The sequence below is a fragment of the Eptesicus fuscus genome, chromosome 1, assembly GCF_027574615.1.
Source record: "Eptesicus fuscus isolate TK198812 chromosome 1, DD_ASM_mEF_20220401, whole genome shotgun sequence".
In the NCBI taxonomy this organism is placed as follows: domain Eukaryota; kingdom Metazoa; phylum Chordata; class Mammalia; order Chiroptera; family Vespertilionidae; genus Eptesicus; species Eptesicus fuscus.
The window spans coordinates 126878226-126901801 of record NC_072473.1 but is presented as its reverse complement, the minus strand read 5'-3'; the positions used below and the strand labels follow the sequence as shown (position 1 = coordinate 126901801).

Genomic DNA, 23576 nt, shown 5'->3' with positions numbered 1-23576 from the left:
CCATGGGTATGCATATAAGTGCTGGGAAATGTTATAAGAAACCCCGAGGTGGGAGGGCAGGGTGGGGAGATGAAGACAGTGGAGAAAGTATGAGAAAACAGTATATTTGATGCTAAAATATGTTCCTTTTTGGTGTTTTGTTTGCAGGTTTATGACCCACATTTACAGATACCGCTAATGAGCTGCAGCAATCCTTCCTTCCCATGGAGCCAAGGAACATCCTTGGGATCTGTGTCCACCCAGCAGTCTAAGCAGATACTACCAATCAGCTGAGGTTGACGTGCTATGAAAAATCCAGTTGCCAATCCTGCTTTATTGTTCGCTTTCTGTGTGCTGTTGTTGTACTTTGGGTATCCGCGTTACATTAAATTTGCAAAATGAACTGGAGTTGTTTTCTTTCTTTATTATGCTTAATTGTTGTGAGTGACTTTTTGAGTTCATAGAAGAGCTAATGATCGGCATAGCTCTTTGGGGAATGTGGGGTCCAGCTTTAGGCTAAAAGGAAAGGATTACTTCAGTGGGATAGAGACCTGGGGAAAGCATGGCAGGCATATCAACAAAGATATGAAGGGGGAAAACCTGGAACAGTGCACAGGGAGAAGGTAATTATACAAGGACAGTAATTATACATTCATTTTGAGATGGTTGTGTAAGAATGGAGCGGGGGGGGGCATAATTAGAGGGTGACACAGGAACAAGGGAGAGTTTTATTGGGATAGGAGAGAGACCTGACCATGTTGCATAGACCGTCGGGGCAAAAGCCAACAGAAAAGGATAGGAGATAGAAAAAGAATAGTCATGAATTGACTGAAGTAGGCAATCCCTGAGAAGGTGGGGTGGGCTAGAGTACCAGAAAATACTGTATGAGTTTGTCTTTTTAGCACTGGGTTACTGGTACCTGGCCAGAAATACTATGTGCATGTCTGCTGTAGAGAAGGCATGCTGCTAGGGATCCTGTGCATGACACAGAAAGTTGTAAGGACTACGGGTCTGTGGTCAGACAGTGGGATGCTTGTATTTAAGAGGTCACACTGAGGAGAAGTCTACATGGTGCCAGTGTCCATGGAGTGGGTGGTCATGGAGTTGAGGGGGACTGGGAGACTAGGGTATTCTTTGGATTATTTACATGGACGGTGATAACACTCAGAATGGCAGCAAGAGTGGGAGAAGACAGGCGCACTGTGGTCCAAGTACAGCTTCTCTGAGTATAGGGATGATGGTGCCATGCCCCAGGAACACTGCCCACCAAAGAACAAAGCCCATAGGCAGACACAGAGACCTATCTCCTCCCAGAAGTCTTTCCTCCAGGAAGCTCTCACCCATTCCACATCCCCACATCACCAGAGCCACTTTGCGGGGTCGGGATCTTAAGAAGATCCTGTGGGAGAAGCCTCACAATGACCACCTCTCCCCTCTTAGAGGCAGTAAGAGAAGTTTTCATTGATCAGAGAATGAAAATTAAGGAAAAAGTTTCATCCAGAGCTAGACAGCTCCTTGGTTGTAGCTAGAAATCGACACCTGTTTTGGAACTGCCGAGGGCTTCTTCACTGGAAGCAGGATGTCCCAGTGAGACCAAATCCAAAGTCTTCTCAGTGTAGAAGAGCAAGGATAGAAGCTTCTAAAGGTGGAAGACAGTCAGGAAAGAGGTAGTTTGACTTCCTGGAGAGGGCTCAGTAGTGGGCAGGGACAGTGTCCAGGGCTTCCTCAGGATCTCGGGTGATGTCCACATTCTGAGAGAAGAAAGCCCAGGATTAACAGGAAGGAGACGGTAGTGTGGAGCCCCAGCCCATGCCCTGTTGGTTGTCCTCACTACCAGGCTACCCTCCCTCAGCCAGGCTTGCATCCTGATCCTTTTCTCAGGAGAGCCTGGAGGAGTCTGGTCTGAGGCCTTTTTGGGAGGGGTTGCTCTAGCCCTGCATCTCCATGGTGCCTCCAATCTGGGCGGAGGATCCAGCATTTCCAGGTGCTGGTTATTCTATCTGATGGTGCAAAACACCCAAGGTCTGTGGCACTGGGGTGGCCCTTTGGGTGGGGAGGGTGCTTTCACCATGTGCCCGCATACCTCAGGCTTCTCTCGGTGTGTGTTTACGGCCTCCACATTCAGGTAGATGGACTCCACTTTGCATCCTCAAAAAGAAAAACCCATCCATCCATAAGCCCCAAAGGAAAGACTAAGTCTTCCTTGAGGTGTCATTCCTTAACGTGCCCATCACCACCCACACCCCCAGCTCCATGCTGTGTGTAGTTGTGACTTCCCTGTAGGGAGGGAACTTATACCAGCTCTGTGCTGTGTGGGGAAGACACCGGGCCTAAGAGGCCACCAAAGAGACAACCTCCCAGCTCTTCCCCTAATTGCCTCAGTGGTCTCTGAGCCTCAGTTGCTCAACTGTCAATGGCGAGAAGAAAAGAGATGATCTCCAGGCTCCCGAAGTCTTGTGGTCTGTGGGACAGCACTCTAGTCTAGATAATAATGATGGAGCTCTGCGGTCCTCCCAGCTCTGTCAGGTGGTGAAGTGGTGGAGGAGGTCTGGGCCACTGCCTTGAGACCATCAGCCCCAGATAAAGTGTAATTAGAGGACAATGGTTATGGAACCTTCAAGGTGTGGCGGTCACAGCGAGTTCTGGGGAGCCTGAAGGAGGACGGTGGTATCATGGGGCTGGGGCTGGCAGAGGAGACCCAATGCCTGTGGAAGCCCCTTTAGCTCCATCTCTGGGTTGCACTCTACTCTGGGACTCAGTACAGCATTTGTCCTGTTCACAGTCCAGAAAGATTTGTCTGTCTCTTCCCTATTCATGAACACTTCACAGCTAACTAATGCCCCAAGAGAGAGTCTAGCCTTTGAGGCCTTTCTTCAATCTGGCCCCAACATACACTTAATTGTTCCTCTGGTCCCTTTTGGAGACTATTCTCCCCCACCCAACCCCCTGTCACCCTGCTACAGTTTGGTGTTCTATGCTCAGTACTCATCTTGCCACCACCAGGCCCACCTCTACCAGGACATCCAACTACCCACCCAAGGAACCTCCCCTAGGACTCTACTGGGCAAATGGTAGGTACTAGAGGCAAGCTCATGGCCTCTATGTATCTTTCCCCAGATAAAGGTGGGCGGGGGGTCTCACCATAAGCCACAGGTGTGAGCTTGAGCACTGTGTGCAGAGGGCACTTGAGATACGGCAGCTCATCTGGAAAGGAGGAGAAAGCACCCATCAGAGACAGAGTGCTGGGGGGGGGGTGTCCCAGGTCCCAGGCCTACAGGTTGACAGCACTCTCCCCTGTCCACAGCCCTTCCTCATGGCCGGCCTCCCCTGGGGCCCACTCCCCCACAGCTACAGGGTGGCCAGTGAGGAAGAGAGCAGAGGGGAGGCAGGAGGGCCCTGGGGAATGCAGTCAGACTGTGGGTCCCCCGGGATGGTCAGGCTAGCCACCCTGGAGATAGCCTACCTCCTCACTCACAGGTCTCCAACCACTCCCACTTCCCACCCCACCCCTGGCCCCAGTTCTTCCACAGGCTCCCAGCCACAGAGGCCCACAGTGCATCTCCCGAAGGGTTCCTGAGACCCTACTGCACACCAGACCCTGCGATGAGGTGTGTGGGTACTTGGGCAGCCTGCACAGCTTTCCCCCTCCCAGGTTTGCGCCCTCTGATTCCTCTCACTCTTTTTGATGGACAAGCATTATTCCCTTGTTTCCAGTTATCGACTATGATGCATAAAGTTCTCTCAATATCCACTTATAATTTCTTGTATGGGCCTAGGTTGTATTTATCAGACAGCCCTGAGGAGAGGGGATGATCAGGCCCATTGTACAGATGAGGAAAGCGAGGTTCTCAGAGTAAAGACACTCGTCCTAAGGCACACAGCCAGAGAGTGGCAGCCCTGGGCCTGGAACCCAGAACCCTCTGAGTTCAATTGTGTGCTCTGTCCACTGAAGTCTGCTGCCACTCTTTGAGGGGCTCACAGTATCTTGGGTTGACACCTCCACCTGTCCATCCACCCAGACTGCCCATACCACTCCCTATCTCCTTTCATTAAGCCAGAACCCACCCTTCATGGCTTCTCATCCCTAGAATCCCTCCTACACTTTAAAAAAAATAGTTTTTATTGATTTCAGAAAGAAAGGGAGAGGGAGAGATAGAAACATCAATGATGAGAGAGAATCATTGATCAGCTGCCTCCTGCATGGCCCCCCACTGGGATGAAGCGCCCCTACCGGAATAGAACTGTGACCTCCTGGTTCATAGGTCAACACTCAACCACTGAGCCATGCTGGTTGGGCCTCTCTTACACTTTTAAGGGGCCTGCCATGCCCTCCCAGCCACCTGAGACATCTGTTTTGGCCATTTCCTAGGTGTCCATACTGCTCCTTCTCCTCCTCTTGGTCAGCATCACTGTCAGGCCCTGGGCCCGGCACTTTGGTGCACTATCTCCTTCCATCCTTGCTGATACTCTGCAGGAGTTACTGTTCCTCATGGCAGATGTGAGGGAACAAACTCAGAATAGGGAACCCACTTGCCTGAGGTCTCTGACCCTGCTCTGCCACAACCTCCACAAGTGGCCTGGCCCTACCTTTTCTCTCTCTGGCTCTGAGACTTCCCATCTCTCACAGCATAGGATTGGATTAGGTGTACTCCGAGAGTGCCCTAGCTGTGAGGTTTGCTGGGTCTGCATCCTTAGTCACATCATCTCTCTGGGCCTCACATTCCTCACCTGAGTAATAGGGGTCGGAGCTTGTGCTCAGCCTGCCTGGCTCAGCTCCCAGGGTAGCTGTGAACAGCTGGTGTGTCCTGTGCATGAAAGCAGGTAGGACCGAGCAACGGTGCTCTCTTTGGTGGTGGAGCCACCAGCCTTGGTGCCTGTAGCTTCTCCTATGGCGGGTAAAGTAGTGTGCCAATAGGACACGCATGAGCCACCCACACATTCCATGTGTGTGTGAGAGGGGAAGGCTTCTGGAATGCATCTGGGATTAATGTCCCTCCCAACCCCTCTAAGCCCTGTGACCTAGATAGGGCCAGTCACTTGACCTCTCAAAGCCACCATTTCCTCACCTGCACAGTCAGGTTACTGTGCTTGCCTTGCAGTCTCAAAGATAACACCGAGCAGTAGATGTGTGGATGGTATCAGAAGTCTAGTAGCACAGGGACCCCCACCACCCCTTTTCAGTGAGGAAATTGAGGGAATGATTTGTCCAATGTGAAGTTCTCAAGTTCCCCAGGTTCCAAATCTGGATGACTGTATATTACAAGTGCCCTTGGTTTTGAAGTTAACAACAGAGAAACAAGACAAATCTGCAAACACTGCCCACTTCAAATACGGCTTTGCGCTGTCCTCATACACCCTCACAGTGTCCAGGAGATGCCAACACGTCAGCATCCCTGTCAGAAGTGGACTCTCACTTGAGGGTGGCACAATAGTCTTTTGTCAGGCCACCTGCCTGAGTTTGCGATTCAGTATGTGTACTCAGTGTATAAATACTCAACAATGTCGACATTTTTTAGAAAAAGAAATAATCATTTAAATATAAAACAATGAAAACACTATCTTGAGAAAATCACCTCTACAGCAAATATAGAAACCTAAAATCAGGATCATGAGGTCAGGGAAGGTCCATTACCACCTGCTGACAGCATGCTTCAGAGAAACACTAGCTCAGCTTTTCCAGACCAAGGCAGACTGTTAAGGCCGGCTTTGAAGACATTAGCTCAGAATGGTAGTAATACTAATAATAGTAGCTAAGACTTATGTAGCCCACGCTATGTGTCATGAACTATTTTAAGCTCTTTACACATTTTGATTTATTTAAACTTCATCATTATCTTCCCCATTTTACAGAAGAGGAAACCGAGGCCAGGTTAAAGTAATTTGCCAAAGCTAGTATGCGACAGAGCAAGAACTTGAACTCAGACATCTTTGTTCTAGACACTGTGCTCTTAACTACTAAGATATAAACCACTAATTGCTAGTGTCAGGGTCTCAAATGACATCCAGCTCCCTATGCCAGGAGCAGAGAGGACAGTGGTACCTGAGCTCTTATCCAGGAAGTAGGCCAGGAGGCACCGCATGACAGCCTGATGGCAGATGACCAGTACATTTTCCTGCCGTTCTAGCTCCATTATAACTGGCTCCAGCCGCTGAACCAGATCCTCGTAGGACTAAAAATAAGAAAATACTTCGGTAAGAAAGGGAGATGAGGCACAGTTGCCCAGAGGAGAGGAACTCTAGACTAGAAATCAGGAAAACCTGGATGTGGTACTAGTTCAGCTGTTGACCCAGCAGTATGACCTTAGGCAACTCCCTTCCTTCTTAGGGTCTTGGTTTCTCATCTGTTAAATGGGGAGCAATCAATATATTCAACTAGATATCTATAACAATAATAAAACTTCTCACTACAAAAAATTCCTAGAAAAGCTAGATAAAAGAAATGTCCGCACTGCTGACTTTTCAAGAAAATTAAGGAAACATTATAAAGATAGGGTTCCAAAATGAAGAAAACCTTGGTAAACAAGAGTGCTAAGTGGATGTGGAAGCAACAACTGCCATGGAGGCATCTGTAATCATGTTTTCCAAGAGGCTTGAGTTTTTATTTTATTATTATTGTTTAAATATATTTCTATTGATTTCAGAGAGGAAGGGAGAGGGAGAGATAGAAACATCAATGATGAGAGAGAATCATTGATCGGCTGCCTCCTGCACGCCTCCTACTGGGGATCGAGCCCACAACCCGGGCATGTGCCCTGACCCAGAATCAAACTGTGACCTCCTGGTTCATAGGTTGACGCACAACCACTGAACCATACTGGCCGGGTGAGGCTTGAATTTTTAAAACTTTATAGAGACATGAGACAAGGCCTTAGGTATACACAAAGTAGGGAGTTGGGGCTGAATTTCTCCAATAAACCTGAGACCCTCAAAGGGCTACATCCTCAATAAAAGTATAAACTAGAAAAAAAGTATATATAGGCAAAGGGAAACAATAAGAACTTATATCTGTCTCTGACTCTGAGTATAAAAATTTAGAAAATGCCTCCTATAAGAATGTACAACCACAAGTCTACCCTCAAGTGGGTTTTTGGTTCAGAATCTTACTATCCACGTGTTTTAGAAAATGCTAAGCTGAGAGTTTAAAAAAAAGTGATACAAGTTGTTAGCTTCTCAGAGTGTCTGAAAGAAGCAAAGAGACACTTTCTCTGGATTCTCTCAACTCACACCACATGGGAATCCCACAGATACATCTTTGCCAAACTGAAGCTCACAATACACAAAGAAAAGTAAACTATTATGAATTAAACTATTATTTATTAAGAAAATAAACAGAAAAAAACAAACAAGATGAAAACCTTAAAAAATCAAGATGAATAATCCAAAATATAAAACGAATATGTTTAAAAATTAAAAGATGGAGTAAAAAATATAAGAAAGAAACAAGATGCTACCTAATACATGATGTACATTTGTAACAGAACTAAATCGAATTCTAGAAACAAAATATATGTATATATATATATATATTAATTAAAATTTAAAACTCAATTGTTGGATTAAACAGAAATTTAGATACAACAGAAGAAATAGGAATTTGGAAGACAGAGCTGAAGAAATTATTCCAACTGCAGCAAAGAGATAAAAAAAATAAGAAAAATAGGAGCCCTAAAGAATAGAGACAGGACTAACACATATCTAATTGTGTTTCCAGAAGGAGATAATAGAGAACATGTGAGAGAAAAATAATTCAAGTTTTTCTAGAATTGATGAAAATCCCAATTCTCAGGTACAGGTATCCAACCCAAGCAAGGTAAATCAAAAGAAATTAATATCTAGACATATCAGAGTAGAACTTAAAAGCAAAAAAGATAAAAAACAGGTAGAGAGAAAAGAAATACCAATTAGACTGATAGGAGACTTCTTAGCCATATTAGAAGTCAGAAGACAGAGGGGGGGGTACTATCTTCAAAGTGCTGAGAGAAAACACCCATGAACCTAGAGTTTTATACCAAAAGTATCATCCAGGACTGAACCCCACCAATATATTTTTAGACAAAAATGGTGAGTTTACTACCAACAGATCCTCCTAATAAACTTCTAAAGGAAAATGGAAATTGAACCCAGAGGGAAAACTTGAGATGCAAGGAGAAAAATTGATCAAAGGAATTGGTAAACATGTGATTAAATATAAACAAGCACTGATTATATACAATAACACATTTAATAATAACAATAAGAATTCATTTGAAGATTAAGACACAAGGTTGCACTAAAATACAAGAGTAATGAACATGTAAGTTGGGAGAGGGAATGACCAGAGTTAAAATTCTTAATTTAGGGGAAAGATGGATTTTAGATTTTGTTAGTCCTGCATATTAAAATGTTGAGCAACCTCTAAAAGAATGGAAACTTGATATAACTCAAATATAGATTTAAAAACTCTATCAATTCTAAAGAAGGGAGGAAAAGAGAAAAAAAATAAACAAAGCATAGAGAGCTCCAAACAAGAGAACAGAAATAAGCTGAAACAAATTAGTGATTACAGTAAAAGTAAATGTACCAAACCTACCATTCAAAAGACATATATTTGCAATTTGTATTAAAAACAACAAAAGTCAACTATGCACTGTTTATAACAAACACAAAACAAAAAGACAAAAAGAAGCTCAAAACAATAAGCAGATAAAGATAAACTAGGCAAATACTAACTATAAGAAATCTTATATAGCTATAATAATATTAAATAAAATACACTTTTAGGCAAAACCATTTTTAGCAGAAAAGAGGTTGGCTCACTATATAATAATTAAATATATAATTTGCTAAGAAGATATAATTTCTTTAAATTTATATGCCTCTAATGACAGAGCCTCAAATATACAAAGGAAAATGAGGGCAAACTCAGACCAACTGTATAATGTCATTTCTGAGGATGAAGTTAAAAAAGTGAAAATGCTTTGTAACACAGGCTATCATTTGTTTTGTATTCCCTGATGTTAGCTTTTTTCTGATAACCATTCCCAGGAATTTGTATCAGAAATGGTGTATAACTAATAAATACTCTAAACTGTTGAACTAGCTAAATGGAGGCTGTGTAGAAAGCAATGAGGATTCACCTCATATGGGGATAAAGAACTGATGGTCTGGTTCATGTGGTGGCAAAGAAGTAGGTTAAAATATTAGCCGTTGTCCATTTGGACTCCAACCCACTTCTCAGAGAGGCTGGAGCTTTAGACAACTTGACAATAAAATGTCAGGAAATTAGAGTATGTTGAAGTAGTTCAAGTGCCTTTAGTGAAAGTATACCAGAGACAAAGTCTAGGTCAGGTGAGTCCTCCTGAAAGGCAGAAAGGAAACAGCAGGCAAATATGTAGCTTTTATTTCATTCATTTATTTGTTTATTTAATCCTCACCTGGAGGATATTTTTCCCATTGATTTTTAGAGAGGATGGACGTGAGGGGAGAGAGAAACATCGATGTGAGACACGTCGATTGGTTGCCTCCCACACAAACCCGACCAAGGCCCGAGATCGAACCTGCAACCCAGGTACATGCCCTAGACCGGAAATCGAACCCGAGACCCTTTGATGCATGGGCCGATGCTCTAACCACTGAGAAACACTGGTCAGGGCAAACATATAGCTTTTAAAACAGAGGAATTTGTTGCCCATAGCCAAGAATCTGAGTCGGCCGAGGGCCAGATAATCACGTGCCTGTGGGTGGCAGTTGCTGCAATATATGCTTTATTCTGTTTCGAAAGCAATCTAGGAAACTATGAAACCTTGAGGGTTGGAATGAGGATACTGAGGAGGAGTTCTAGGAATCAGTCCACTCTTCAAAGCTTACCTCTCCCTTGGGATAGCGGTACCGATATTTATCTTGGTCCCGTAGTGCAAATTCCTCGGGGTAATGTTCCTGGATTTCTTCATAGGTCATCTCCTCACAGACACCCTGAGAAAAATTATTTGGGGACAAAAGTATTCACATGGTGAAATCCACACAGCCTGGCTGACTCCTGCACACCCCACACTGGGGATTAAGCCCGAAACCCGGGAAAGTGCCCTGACTAGGAATTGAACTGTGACCTCCTGGTTCATAGGTCGATGTTCAACCACTGAGCCATGCCAGCCTGGCCAGCCTTTACCATAGTTTTAAGGCCAAATGATTGTAGAACAGTAGCACCTATGTTTCTGTGATCACAGCTTTTGGTTTGTGCCTGTTGTCTGAGTGTATGTGTGTGTGTGTGTGTGTGTGTGTGTGTGTGTGTGTGTGCACGAGGTATGTGGCTGTGCAGATATGAGAGTACATGTGTATAGATGTTCTCCTATATGATTATCCCAACAGGTTTGTAGGTGTATATTGTACATATGTGTATTTTATAAATATGTGGGTTTGCCCTGGTCAGTTGCTCAGTGGTTAGAGCATTGGCCTATGGACCAAATGGTCACGGATTTGATTCCCGGTCAAGGGCACTTATCTCAGGTGCAGATGCTCCAGCTCCTGTAGGGGTGCGTGTGGGAGGCAACCAATCAATACGTCTCTCTCACATCGATGTTTCTCTCTCTCTCTCTCCTTCTCCTTCTTCCTCCTACACTCCCTAGAAATCAATGAAAAAATATCCTTGGGTGAGGATTAAAAAAGTAAATAAATATGTGGGCTTAAGGATTTGTGACTTTGCATGTGTGTGTGTGTGCAGCATGCTTATGGTGTGTACCTGTGGTGTGTTTAGGGATCTATGCTTTGTGTTTGTATATTTGTCTCATCATATGTAGTGTGCTCATGTGATTGTGTGTGTACAGGGTGTCTGAGCATCTGAGAAAGTGCCTCCATGAATGTTTCTGTGGTCTGTCTTTCCATGTGTACCTCAGTGTGTCTGTGGCATGTGTATCTGTTTGTCCCTGATTATGTTTCTGGTGGATATGTGTGAACATCTGTGTGCCTATGTCTGAAGCCTGTGTGAATTTGTGATAATATGCTTGAGGCTGTGATATACTGTGTGTATGCCCATGGTATGCCTCTGTGCTCATGTGATATAGAAATGTGCAAAGACTGCATGTGTGTCTATGGTGATTGTGATTGTGTCTGCATGTATCTCTAGGTGTGTCTTAAGTGTGTATGTGTCTGTGCGTATGGTGTGGCTGTTATTGGTAGATGTGTCTGAGAGAGAGCCTGTGTCTGACTAGTGTCCATGAAGTGCATATCTGTGACTGTAAGCATACTGAGGTGAGTATCTGTAACTGTGTGTGCAAGTTTATGCATCCACAGCAGGGTTCTCCCATTTTAGAGCATCTCTCATCCCTCTTGCCCCTACCTCTGCCCAAGGATCTCTGGCAGATAAACAGCTATCCAGACATCTCAGAAGGCAAGAATTAGTAAATCCCTAACAGTTTCAGAGTGGGCATACGGGAGATACACTCTCTTCACCCAAAGGAGGGATTGAGAGCTCAGAGACTGTCCCTCAGGAGCATATGAGAGTTCCGAATCCACTTAGAAATCCCCAGAAGTGAGGTGGCTGCTGGTGGGGCAGGGAAGCCATGTTGAGTTTATAAGTTTTCTATCCGGTTGTGTGGATTCTAAGGATTAGACCTTCCTGTAGGGGAAGCAGCTGGCTCTGGTGTGAGGTTCACCTCTTCCCCAGCCCACAAACAGCTATGCATTGTCAAATTTCTTCAACTGGCCCTGCCCATGGGAGAAAGTGCACCCTACAGGACACACAACATCCTTCCAGATTGGCTTTGACTTTCTATCCAGAGGCATTCTGTGAACCTGTTGCCAGTGGAAATGGTCACTGGTTCCCTACTGACTTAAGGAAAACTGCCCAACCTCTCTGAATTTTATTTTCCTCATCTGCAAAATGATCAGAATTACAATTACCCCACAAGAGTGTTTTGAATCTGAGAGGTAATATGTGCAAAAGAGACTAGTACAGGATATATAAGGCACATTTTAAAGACTCAATAAATGGAATTAATTATCCATATATTATTGATCATGGAAAACAAACCAGAAACTTAGACATCATTCTAAATTCTTGCTTCTTCCTCATCCACACCCTCATAGCCCATTGCTGGGATTCTACCTCCTAAATTTCTCTCAAATCTATTCCTTTTTCCTCCCTCTTAGCCCCCACTGCTACAACCTTAGCAGCTGTACACACACAATATCCTCTTTGTTTAAGCTGTTCTCTCTGCCTGGCATACCACTCCTGATATTCTCTATCTGGCTCACTATTAACCTGCCAAGTTAACATTGGCATCACTTCCTCCAGGCAGATCCTGGCTGGGCCACATGTCCTGCCCCGACATCTATGCACCCACAGTCTAGCCTACCAGAGCCTGTATTACACACACTGCTTTGTATTCCTCTGTTTATTCCTCTGTCTAACCTGTTTAGCCTGAAAATTCAGTGAAGACAGGAACCAAAATATGTGAAAGAGATTTTGTGAAACAAAGTAGGTATCAAATAAATGTTTATATCACATGTGTGCAAGAAACAAACCATAACTGAACTGTTAGGATGAAGAGTTGACATATTTTCTTGCATGTATCTTATAGCAAATATATGTGATATGCAGAACAATGCTACATATCCCTTTTTGTAAGTATGGGTATTGCTGTACATCTATCATTAAGGACATATGTATGTATATATACACATATATACTTGTCAGTATTTATAGAGGCATATTTAGTAGGCAAGCAGGTTAACCTACCTACATTCAAGTTATTTGTATCTGTGGTGAAGCTTTTACTTTGGGGTCTAACAATCATAACCTATGTGCCACTATCTGATATCAGTGTATCTATCGTGCAGGTAAAACAATGAAGAGGAAACAATGCCTTTTCAAAGAACTCATGGGCGCAGCTGGTGTGGCTCAGTGGTTGAGCATGGACCTATGAACCGGGAGGTCATGGTTCAGTTCCTAGTCAGGGCACATGCCCAGGTTGTGGGCTCCTTCTGCAATGTGGGGTGTGCAGGAGACAGCCAATCAATGACTTTCTCTCATCATTGATGTTTCTCTCTCTCTCCCTCTCCCTCTCGCTCTCTCTAAAACAAATAAAAACATTTTTTTAAAAAAGAGCTCATGGGAAAACCTGACCCAAAGAGAGATTGCCATGTGATAAGGGTCTGATAAAATATTCCTCAAGTTCTTCTTTGTTCCATCTCCAGTGCCACTACTCTGGTCCATCACACCCTCACCTCTTCCTGGACTAATGCAGCCATCTCCATACCAGTTTACATGCTCTTTCTGGCCTTCTTCCTACCTAGTCTCCACACGTGGCCAGAATGGTCTTCTTATTTTTTTTTAAAAAGTGAATCACATTCAAGCCATTCCTCCTTGACTTAGACTACATCAATGGCTTCCCATGTATAAGTCAGCATCCAAATTCCTCAACACGATATAAAGCCCTATGAGCTACCTTCCTTTCCAATCTTATCTCCAGACCTCACAATCATTATCCCAGCCTTTCTGCTGTTCTAGCCTCCGTTCTCTGAACACGCCATGCTCTCTTCTCACCCCTGGGCCTTCACATGAGCTGTTCCTTGCCACTGAAATTAAATTTATTTCCTCACTCTCATACCATTTTGCCTGTTTCTTTTCTCATCTCCATCTTCATCTAGGAAGCTTTCCTTGTAAATCTCACACCACCAAATCTTGTCAGGAGCACCTTCAGCCTCCCATAGTCCCTGTACTTCCCTTCTCACAACCCTTTGTCACATGAGATACAGTGTCTTATTTACTGTCTGCATATGGGCTCCATGAGTTCAGAGATCTTGTCTGTTCTGGTCTTCACGGATCCTCAACACACAGAATAGTGTCTGGCACATGATTGGTTGTCAAGAAATGTTTGTTGAATTAATTAGGTTACCATAGGAGCCATCAGAGGCAACCCAGGGTATAAGCTGAGAGTGAAGCCCCACCATCCACCAGGAAATCCATTCCCCTACATCTCACCGCATCAATCTCATTCAGGGCCTTCCACTGCTCATAGGGGACGCCCAGGGCCTCAGCTGTCTGGATCGTCCTCTTCATGTGGCTGGTCCACACTTTCAGGGAGCTGATGCCCTGGGACTGAATGAAGTTGGCCAGGGCATAAGCATACTGGAAAATAGAGGGTACAGATGAGGAGAGGAGGGGAGAAAGAGAGAAATGAAAGAAGACAGGGTAGCCATGAGAACAAGCTCGGATCTATCACACATGGTAGAATGATGATGAACAAGCAAGAATACAGTTTAAATGTTTCCAATTTATAAAAAGCCATATTCTTTCCCATGTAACTACGGACCAAGGGAATAGAATAGAATATGTGCATTTATGTGTGTGGGTGTGTTTGTTGATGCTTGTTCACTGAACCCCCTACTCAGTTATTCATTCCTCCAAACAGTCCACCTCTAACATTTGTGGAGACTGGGACAAGAGTGCATAGGGAGGCTCTCCATCCACAGTCCATCTCCCTTCTCTTCCTGCCTCCATCCTGCACTCATAGATGCCTTGAGTACAGGTTTGTGGATAATCCATCACATGACCAAGTTCTGCCCACACCAATATCCTCACAGATCCCCCTGATCCCTTTGGCCACGCCTTCACCTAGGGGTCAACACTCCTGTGATATGGCCTGCTTTTAGGTGGACAGACTCTGTGATAGGGCCACACAGGCACTGGAAACAGACACCAGACCACAGGGCAGAGATTTCTTGGGTTCTGGGTACTCAGAGTGTGGTCTAGATGTGGTGGAGTGGGATTTTGGGAATATTTCTCTTTGCCTCTTTGAATTCTTACTGCTTTAGTAGGGGTGCTGGTACCCAGGTTCTAACCACATTCAAACATGTGCTGAGTATGTGTGGACCTGCACTGAGTACCCGGGTATCCTGTTCTCCAGACACGGCCAGTCCAGGGAGGGAAACGGTGACGGCACCGAGAGAAACCACCAAGGGCGGTGGGAGCCCAGAGGAGCCAGTGATTCCCTCTCCTCTGATATAGGCATGTTATTATGGGTGCAGATGTGTGTGAGGAGCATGGGCACAGACGCACAGACACAGCCCACGTTTACACTTCCGAATATGGGCACTGTGTGCACACACTCTAAGGGTGGGCTCTGAGTCGGCAGCAGTCAGTGTGCTCTGGTGGAAGGAGCCCTGGACTGGGGGGAGGTGATGGGGTTGAACTGCTGCAGCTCCCTTACACGGGCTCCCTGTGCCTGGGGCGGCCCTGCCCTCTCTGGCCTGGGACCTCCTGCCGGTAAGATGTGAACAGCATTCGCTCACCCAGCCTGGTCTCTGCGGGTGCAGATTAGTTCGTGGATGGGGAGCGCCCAGAGCACCCCCTGGCACACGGTAGGTGAGAGCTACTGTAATGGATGTGGGCGCCAGTCCCTGGGAAAGGGCGTGGTGCCCTGTGCCCACCCGTGAAGGTGGGGGCCAGGCGGGTGTGTGTCCACGCTCACATTTGTGTGGAGTGGCCATGTGTCCAAGCTGGGTGCTGAGCTAGGTGGGCAAGGCCGTGGCCAGCCCCACCCAAGAGACTCCTGGCTGCAGGTGGTGCCACGAGGTGGGGGTGATGCCTCTGGTGGCCTCTGAGTCTGCTCTTGAGGGGAGGCTGCCAGTGTGAAGGCCACAGAAATGGAGCCACGAGGATGGGTACAGTCCCTTGCTTGTGACAACGCCACCTCTGCAGTGGGGCTGCTGAGGGCAGGCAGGAAGGCCTGGTTTTCAGTCCTCGCTCCCACTGTGTCTGACTTGGGGCTGCTCTCTACTCCTGTCTGGGACTTAGCTTCCTTATCCATAAACTGGTGATGGTAATGCCCACCCCACAGAGCTGCTGTGAAGATTAAATGAGGCCACAAGTGTCCAATGAAAGAGGGCATTTCCTCCCTGTGCACCCACATCCCATTTGTCCCATCCCCAAGCGATTTCCCCAGCAAGGACCTGTGCTAATAAGCCTAGGCACAGGGCTGAACACGGGAAAATGTGTCCCTTTATTGAGCCAGCACCCATAATGCGCAGGTCACCATGCTTAGATGGATAGAAAGGACTCATGCCATAAAGTCAGAGATGGGCCAGTACTGGGAGAGATGGAGCCCAGGGCATGGTAAGCTGTCTGGGGACTGGAGAGGACAGTGAAGGGCTTCCTAGACCAGACCATGGAGCAGCAACTGGACCCTGGAAGGGTATGGGAGGTGGGGCAGGAAGGAAGCAGTACCAGGTGGGGGGTAAGTGCTGACAGTGTGATGATCTGCAGTGGGTTGGAGGGGTGTAGCATCAGCCCTGAGTAAGGGAGGAGAAGATGGACTCAAGGGTGGGACACTTCAGGGTAGCTGCCTGTGCAAGTGATGGTCATCAGCTGACAGAAGAAGGCAGCCTAGGTGGGGAAACTGCACAAGTCAAGGCACAGAGTTGTGAGGAAGATGAGAGGACCAGTCAGGCGGGGCCAAGGTGCTTATCATGCTGGAGTTGGAGAAGCAGGCAGATATGAGCAGGACTGGAGTGCCAGGACCTAGCTTCTCAGCCTTGCAGCTCCTGTGGGCACATGGTAGCATTCAAGGATGGTTCAAGACTGAGTGGCTATCAGGGCAGAAGAGTGGGAGTGACCAGAACCTGTTTCTACCCTGTCACTGAGACTCCCAATCTTCAGGACCCAGGTAGTGGCTACTCCACCCACCTGTGGCACCCCCTGGTCCAGATCAGCCAATGCCTCTGGGTACATGGGGCCTTCCCTACCTGCTTGCCCCGAGCTGAGAGGCCAGAGTCACCTCCAATGCGGCCTCTGAGGTTGAGTTCACTCTCACCATGCCGGCATAAGTAGATGGAGCGGGGTGTGACGTGGATGTTCATAAGATAGTATACTGTGCGGCTCTGGATGTGGTCCTGCACTCGGTTCACCATGTAGCGTGTGCCCACGTCGAAGATCTTGATGTAGGACAGGTGGCTGGGCCAGTCCAAGTAAGAGCAAGGGCAGTTCAGGGGCTGATGGTGGAAAGGCTAATCCCAAGAGAAACCCCAACTACACACCCTGCCTTTAAGCTTCCTCCATAACCCAGCTTTCACCTACCTTTCCTCTAACAAGATGCCATGCCTTTTCTTATTCTAGGTACCTGTTTCAGAAACTTGGTTCCTGGCCACATTCAGAAGCTCACTGCCTGCTACCATCTCCCTCTATATCCTTTTCTCAGTCTAAACTTGAGCCAGGTTGTCTTTTCACCTTCACTTATCACATTCTAGGCATCTGGGGTTCTGTCTTCTGTGATTCACACTCCTGACATACTTGGAGAGGAGCAGTAATCCTCTGTGTCTCTGGATACCTCCAACATCTCCCCAGTAGCTCCAAATCTGCCCACTCCCTCACTCTTTCAAATCATGACCTGAGCTCTGCTTCTCTGTTCTTTGAATCTTTGCTGTGATATATTGTATTTGATACTCTATAGGCACTTTCAAGATTGTGTCTGTGTGTGCTGTGTCTCTGTGCATATGTATCTTCCTTACTCAGAAAGAGGAGTGAGTTGGGTTCTTTCCCTATCGGCCAAGCAGTCAACAAATATACCCTTGTCTGATCTAAGCATTGTGATTGGAAGTTCTTAGGCCAGTTAAGAATATATACTTAGAAATGCATGACCAATGCTCAACACCCATTCCACAAACATACTCTAAGGTGTGTCATGTGCTGGGGCATGGGAATACAGATGTGGTTCACAACATCAGTGGGGAACCTGTGGTCCTTGCTTAGAGCCACTTTTCAGTCTCCTCTTTGTCATGAACTAATAACTATACACAGAATGATCATCAAATTATTCAACAACCTGTTTGCAGAGGAGCTCGAAATGGGGGACTTTGACTAATCAAGAATAGAATCATGGAGCAAGACTTTGAGGCATCTGTTGTGCCAGGCACTAATTCCTAAGTTGTTTTATTGTGAGGAGTTCAGGGTGATCCCTGGAAAGAGGTGAGGGAGGCTAGGGCAATGGGGTGACACACTAGCAACCTTGTGTGCACAGTAACAAAACCAAGTGAATGGAAATAGCTGCACTACCCCAAAGCAGGTAAGGCGGTGAGCAATGGGTTTGGTTTCAGAAAGCCTCTCTGTTATTCCTAAAGAAGGCCTTTCTATCTGCACCATACTCAGCATGCCCTTTCCTGTCATTCATGTCCAATGGTCCCATAGGGCATTCATATTTGCTGAACATTTTGGGAGCTTCTGGCAGGGAATGCAGACTTCAAAGTGCATGAATCCTCATAACAATCATAGGAAGCAGAGATTATTATCTCTGTTTTATGGGTAAGGAAACTGAAACAGAGAGAAGGAAGTGATTTGCCTAAGGTCAACCTCTCCAAGGACCCTCAGAGCTTAAGGGTAGCAAATATATGATGTAGCATTGTTGTCTGGTTACTGTCTGTTCCTGACACTAGATTCTTGGTGGCTCTAGGAGAATTTCCAAATTCCTCAGCTTAGTCTGACATTCTCGGTGCCTTCACACACTGGTCCCATTTGGCCTCGCCTCACTGTTCCAGGCTCATGCTCATAACTTCTGTTTTACTCTAGCCTTTATGCTTTTTCTGGGTGTTTCTCTGTATTCCTCTACTCTTATTCAGATTTAACTAGGCCATTATGAAGTGCTATTCTCTTTGCTTGAAAATGTGTTCCTTGCCTGGTCTCCAAAGTTGAGCCCCTACGTATCCATCCTTCTACAGCCAGTACATTCACTCTCTCTAGGAAGACTTCTTTGAGCCCAGACATGTGAAGTCACTTAGAAGTGCTTCACAAAAAAAGTATTACAGTAGCTAATACTCCACCCTACCATATATAATTTAAAATAAAAATCATCCTATCTAATAATAGAGTAACATGTAAATTACCATCACTCCGCTACGCCCACGATTGGGCGGCGGGAGGCTGGGGGGCGGGACTCAGGGTGGCCTATCTGGCCATTGAGAGGCATGGATCCGCTGCCACTGAGGGGGGCCGCGGACCATCAAAAGTGGGGGAGCTGGGTGCCTGTCTGCTCCGGCACCCGGCCTTTCAGAAGCCACCGGAGGCTTCTGAAAGGCCTGGTGCACCAGCGGACAGGCACCCCGCTCCACCGCGAAAAGCGAAAGTGTGTAGGGGACCCTACACGTGCATGATTCAATCATGCACTGGGCCTCTAGTAGTCTATATTATAAGGAGGTTCTACCAAGTTCTGGTTTTATTTTTACTATTTTGACTACCTTAATGCTGGAAATATAAAATATTAAAATATTTCAAGATTATTTTCTTCTTATTTTTGGTAGCCTCTTCCTTGTTGGTGCCCTAAACACATGTCTAGTCCACCTACTGGGTAAACCTGCTCTTCTAGACCTCTTCCTCCAAGATGAGCTGGGTCTTCTCCTCTGTGTTCCTCCAGGCCACTTGTTTGATCATCCCCGCTATTCTGATCAACTGCATACTCATTGTCTTCCCCAACAAAATGGTCATTCTATCAGAGCAGGGACAGACTTTCCCTCTTTGGGTTCCTAGGGCAGAGCTTAGGGATGAGCCCTGAGGCATGGACTATAAATGTCTGTTCATGGAAAAATGATTAAAGTCAACCGTGATGCTCAAACTGATTCATCAAACACTAACTGAGCACCTGCAGGAATATAGGTTGAAGGCTAGAAGGCTAGGGGCTTTCTCCATGCCATTCATTCACCTCAGCTCCTCTCCTTCAAATTTCTTTCACCATAGGCTGCTAGCCCCTGTGCTGCCTGTGGAAACTGCAAAAAGTTACACTTTCCTCAGGGCAGAAACAGCCCCACTCCAGCACACATGCCTTGGTGAGAAAAGTAAGTATACCCTTGACCTAAATATCCTTGTACAGTGAACAAACTTCACAATTATACCTAAGGTCCTGCCCCTTGCACTGTGTGTCTAAGCCTCATGTGACATTTTTTATGACTTAGGGATGTGAGAAGGGAAGAACCAGGCTGGAAGTTTGGAGATAAGTGTTTGAGTATATATTCTGCTACTGATTCATTATGTGGCCTCAGATAAGCCCTTGCCCTGCTCTGGGTCTCTGTTTCTCTGTCTGAGGAGTGAGGCAGTAACAATGCTCACCTCTTAGGACTTCAGTTAGACAGAGCTAGAAGGATGTTCTTTAAACTTCTTAGGGTAGTATTCAGCTTGAAACCTCCTTACCCTTCTCACTTGGATTACAGAGTCTGAGTGACTCTGAAAGTCTCTTCTCATCACAACCCATTTTGAAAAAGAGTAGGGCTCTGGGAACAACCCATGTCTAAAACTTACATCTTCCCTGTACTGACAGCTAACACCTCTCCTATCTTTATCTGGTATTAGGAATAAAAGTTTCAAATTTTTCATGTGTCTTCCCATATTTCAAGGCACTATAGGAAGCTACCTGAGAATAGAACCCAACTCTCTTGCTCTTATTTAACCCATGTACACCACACCCGGAGGGACCTACTACTTATTAATTGAAGAGGTATACGTGGGCATTGTAAGAAGAGACATGGCTAGGAGACAGAATATGTTGTTAGAATCCTAGCTCTAATGGTAGGAGCTTGGGCAAGTAGTTTCAAGCTCTCTAAGACTCAATTTCTTCTTCTTGAACATTTCTGATCATAAGACCTATTTTAGTCACCTTTACAGGGGATTCAATGAAACAAAGAATGTGAACATGTTTGGAAACTGAAATGCCATCTACAAGTAAAGAATACGTTTCAAAAAATAATAGCAACAAAGACAGGAGGAACTATAAATGTCTGTCCACACCCCCACCAAAGATCAGGTCCCTGATATGTCCATGTTGCTCAGGAAAACACTACTTCAATCCTCTTGTGAACACCTTGCACGTCAATGAATCACCACCTCATTGATAATTAGAACTAGGAGGGCCCTTGAATACAAATCAAGTCCAGCTCCCTGATGTTACAGATACAGGAGCTGATTGAGGTCCACAGAGGGAAGAAATTTCCTAGGTCCTACAGCATATTGAAACAGGGCTAAGCATCTAGACCTGGACTGTGGAGTTCTGGGCTCTTACCTGTCCAGTTCATCATCCAGGGGTTGGTAATTGAGCTCATAGCATTCGATTCTTTTCAGAAAGTCTTCCAGAACCTTTTCTCGGTCACAGTCTATGTAATCAGGGCTGCCGAGTTTCACTTGCTGGGAGAAGAGAGAAGGACAGAGGGACCGTGGAAGACAGAGACTCTGACAGTGCCCTTGGGAAAGGCCGTTAGAGATCATTGAGTAAAACATCCCTCATAATAAAGATGGTAAAACTGAGAGTTGGAGAAAGGGTTTTGCCCAAGTTTATAAAATGAGTCAGTGGAAGAAAATCTGGACTGTGTGACTCTTCATTACTTATATCTTTGTGTGGCCAAATAACGTATGTTGCATTATATTCAGTTCTAGTACGCACTGTTTAAAAAGAACATTTATAAGAGGCCTGGAGATTGTGCCATGAGAAATGGTTGAAGAACAGGAGATCTTGGCCAGGGGTCACAATAGCTTACATGTATCGAGTGTTTCCTGGGAGAATATGTCATGTTTGCTTTAGGGCTGGCATCTCCAATTCTCTCAGTACCTACCTTCTCCACCCATCCCAGTGAAGGACACTATCATCCACTCAGTCAACAAAGTCTAAAAGGCAACTGGGAGACATCCTAGATGAGTCCCTTCCTAACATTCCCCTCCCCTCAGCAGGCACCAAAATCCTCTCCACTATATCTTATAAATATCCTTCAATTGGCCTGTATTTTCTTTTCTTTTTTTTTTTTTTTTTAAATTTCTTTATTGATTAAGGTGTCACATATTTGTCCTCATCCCCCCATTCCCATCCCACCCCTCTCCCCACGCATGCCCCAATCCCCTGTTGAACTTAACCGTTGGATAGGCTTATATGCATGCATACAGGTCCTTTGGTTGAACTCTCCCCCTCCCCCCACCCTCCCCCTACCCTCCCCTATCCTCCCTCTGAGGCCCGATAGTCCGATCGATGCCTCCTTGCTTCTGGTTCTGTTCTTGTTCCTCAGTCTATGTTGTTCATCATTTCCTCTAGATGAACGAGATCATATGTCACTAGATATATACTAATAAGAACTGAATGTGAGACGAGCAATAATATTTATGCTGACAGGCAAATGAATCAATCTGTAGCGAGCTTCCCCCTGGACCAACAGTTCTTTTGAGACCTAATTTCGATGTCCAGTAGTTCCTTATGTGTACATGTCAGCACTGACCCCTCAGCTCTGGATGGTGGACAAATGGTGGTAATGGAGGTCCAACTCCCTCTGGTTTGGTCTCGGCCGAACCCAGGGGCACGGCGTCACCTGGACTAAGGGGCACGTGGCCTCATCCATACCCAAGGGGCGCGTGGTCTCACCCGGGCCTGGGACCCAGCCTCACCCGGATGGATCCAGGGGCGCACGGCCTCACCCGGACACAGGATCTGGCTTCACCCGTACCCAGGGAAGCTTGGCCTCTCCCAGACCCAGGGGCACGTGGCCTCACCCGGGCTTAGTTGCACAAGGCCTCACCTGGATCCAGGGACACATGGTCTCTCCCGGACCCAGGGACGCTTGGCCTCTCCCAGACCCAGGGCCACTTGGGCTCACCCGGGCCTAGGTGCACGAGGCCTCATCCGGATCCAGGGACGCATGGTCTCACCCGGACCCAGGGACGCTTGGCCTCTCCCAGACCCAGGGCCACTTGGGCTCACCCGGGCCTAGGTGGCCTGTATTTTCTTTTGCCTGAATGTTCATGATAGCTTTGTGACTGATCACTCTGTCTAAAATCTTGTTACTTCTGCCCAGCCAGTGTGACTCAGTGGTTGAGCGTCGACCTATGAACCAGGTCATGGTTCTATTCCCCGTCAGGGCACATGCGCGGGTTGTGGGTTCGATCCCCAGTAGGGGACATGCAAGAGGCAGCTGATCAATGATTCTCTCTCATCATTGATGTTTCTATCTCTCTCTCCCTCTCTCTTCCTCTCTGAAATCAATAAAAATACATAAAATAAAATCTTGTTATTTCTGATGTATTACTAATAGCCAGAAGGATATTTCTAACATGCTCATCTGACCATAGAATTCCCTTGCTTAAGACCTTTCACCAGTTCTCATATATTTTAGCACAAAGTATGAAATATTTTTGCGGGTGACTCATGGTTTATCATGATTGGGCAGGAAAGGATTTTTTCATCTTCATCTCCTATTACTCCCCTATTCCTCTGCACACTTTGCTTTTGCCAACATAAGCAACTTACAGTTCCCTGGAGATGACAAACTTCATACATGCTATTCCCTTATTTCCCATTTTTTTGCCTGCCAAATTCCTAAGCATTCTTCAAGATGCAGGTCAGTTATTACCTTCATTGAGAAGCCTTCCTGATGCACCCTAACCCTCTCATGCAAGGTTAGGTTCTCAACACTCTGTTCCCACAGCCTCCCTTATCCCCTCATCTTAGCATTGATAGCACAGAATTATGCCTATAAACTTGTCAGTCTTTCTCACTAGACTGTGAGCACAAGAGCAAGATTCTTCTCTATCCATTTCTATGTCTCTAATACCCAGAATGGCCCAGCACAGGTGTATGGATTAATTTTCTGTTGAATAAATAAATGGATGA

General features: G+C 46.0%; 1 protein-coding gene across 2 annotated transcripts in view; it reads right to left on the bottom strand.

Moving 5' to 3' along the window:
• Positions 1-1670: 1670 nt before the first annotated feature.
• The window catches only part of PFKFB1 (6-phosphofructo-2-kinase/fructose-2,6-biphosphatase 1), a 41554-nt gene continuing 19648 nt past the window's right edge, over positions 1671-23576 (bottom strand). For both annotated transcript variants that reach the window (XM_008158288.3, XM_054718454.1), the window contains exons 7-14: positions 20991-21112; positions 16699-16906; positions 13937-14083; positions 9826-9930; positions 6020-6149; positions 3121-3183; positions 2063-2127; positions 1671-1730 (exon numbers count right to left, since the gene is read on the bottom strand). In XM_008158288.3, coding sequence (XP_008156510.3) covers positions 1671-1730; positions 2063-2127; positions 3121-3183; positions 6020-6149; positions 9826-9930; positions 13937-14083; positions 16699-16906; positions 20991-21112 — 900 coding nt within the window. The remainder of the gene's footprint in view (positions 1731-2062; positions 2128-3120; positions 3184-6019; positions 6150-9825; positions 9931-13936; positions 14084-16698; positions 16907-20990; positions 21113-23576) is intronic.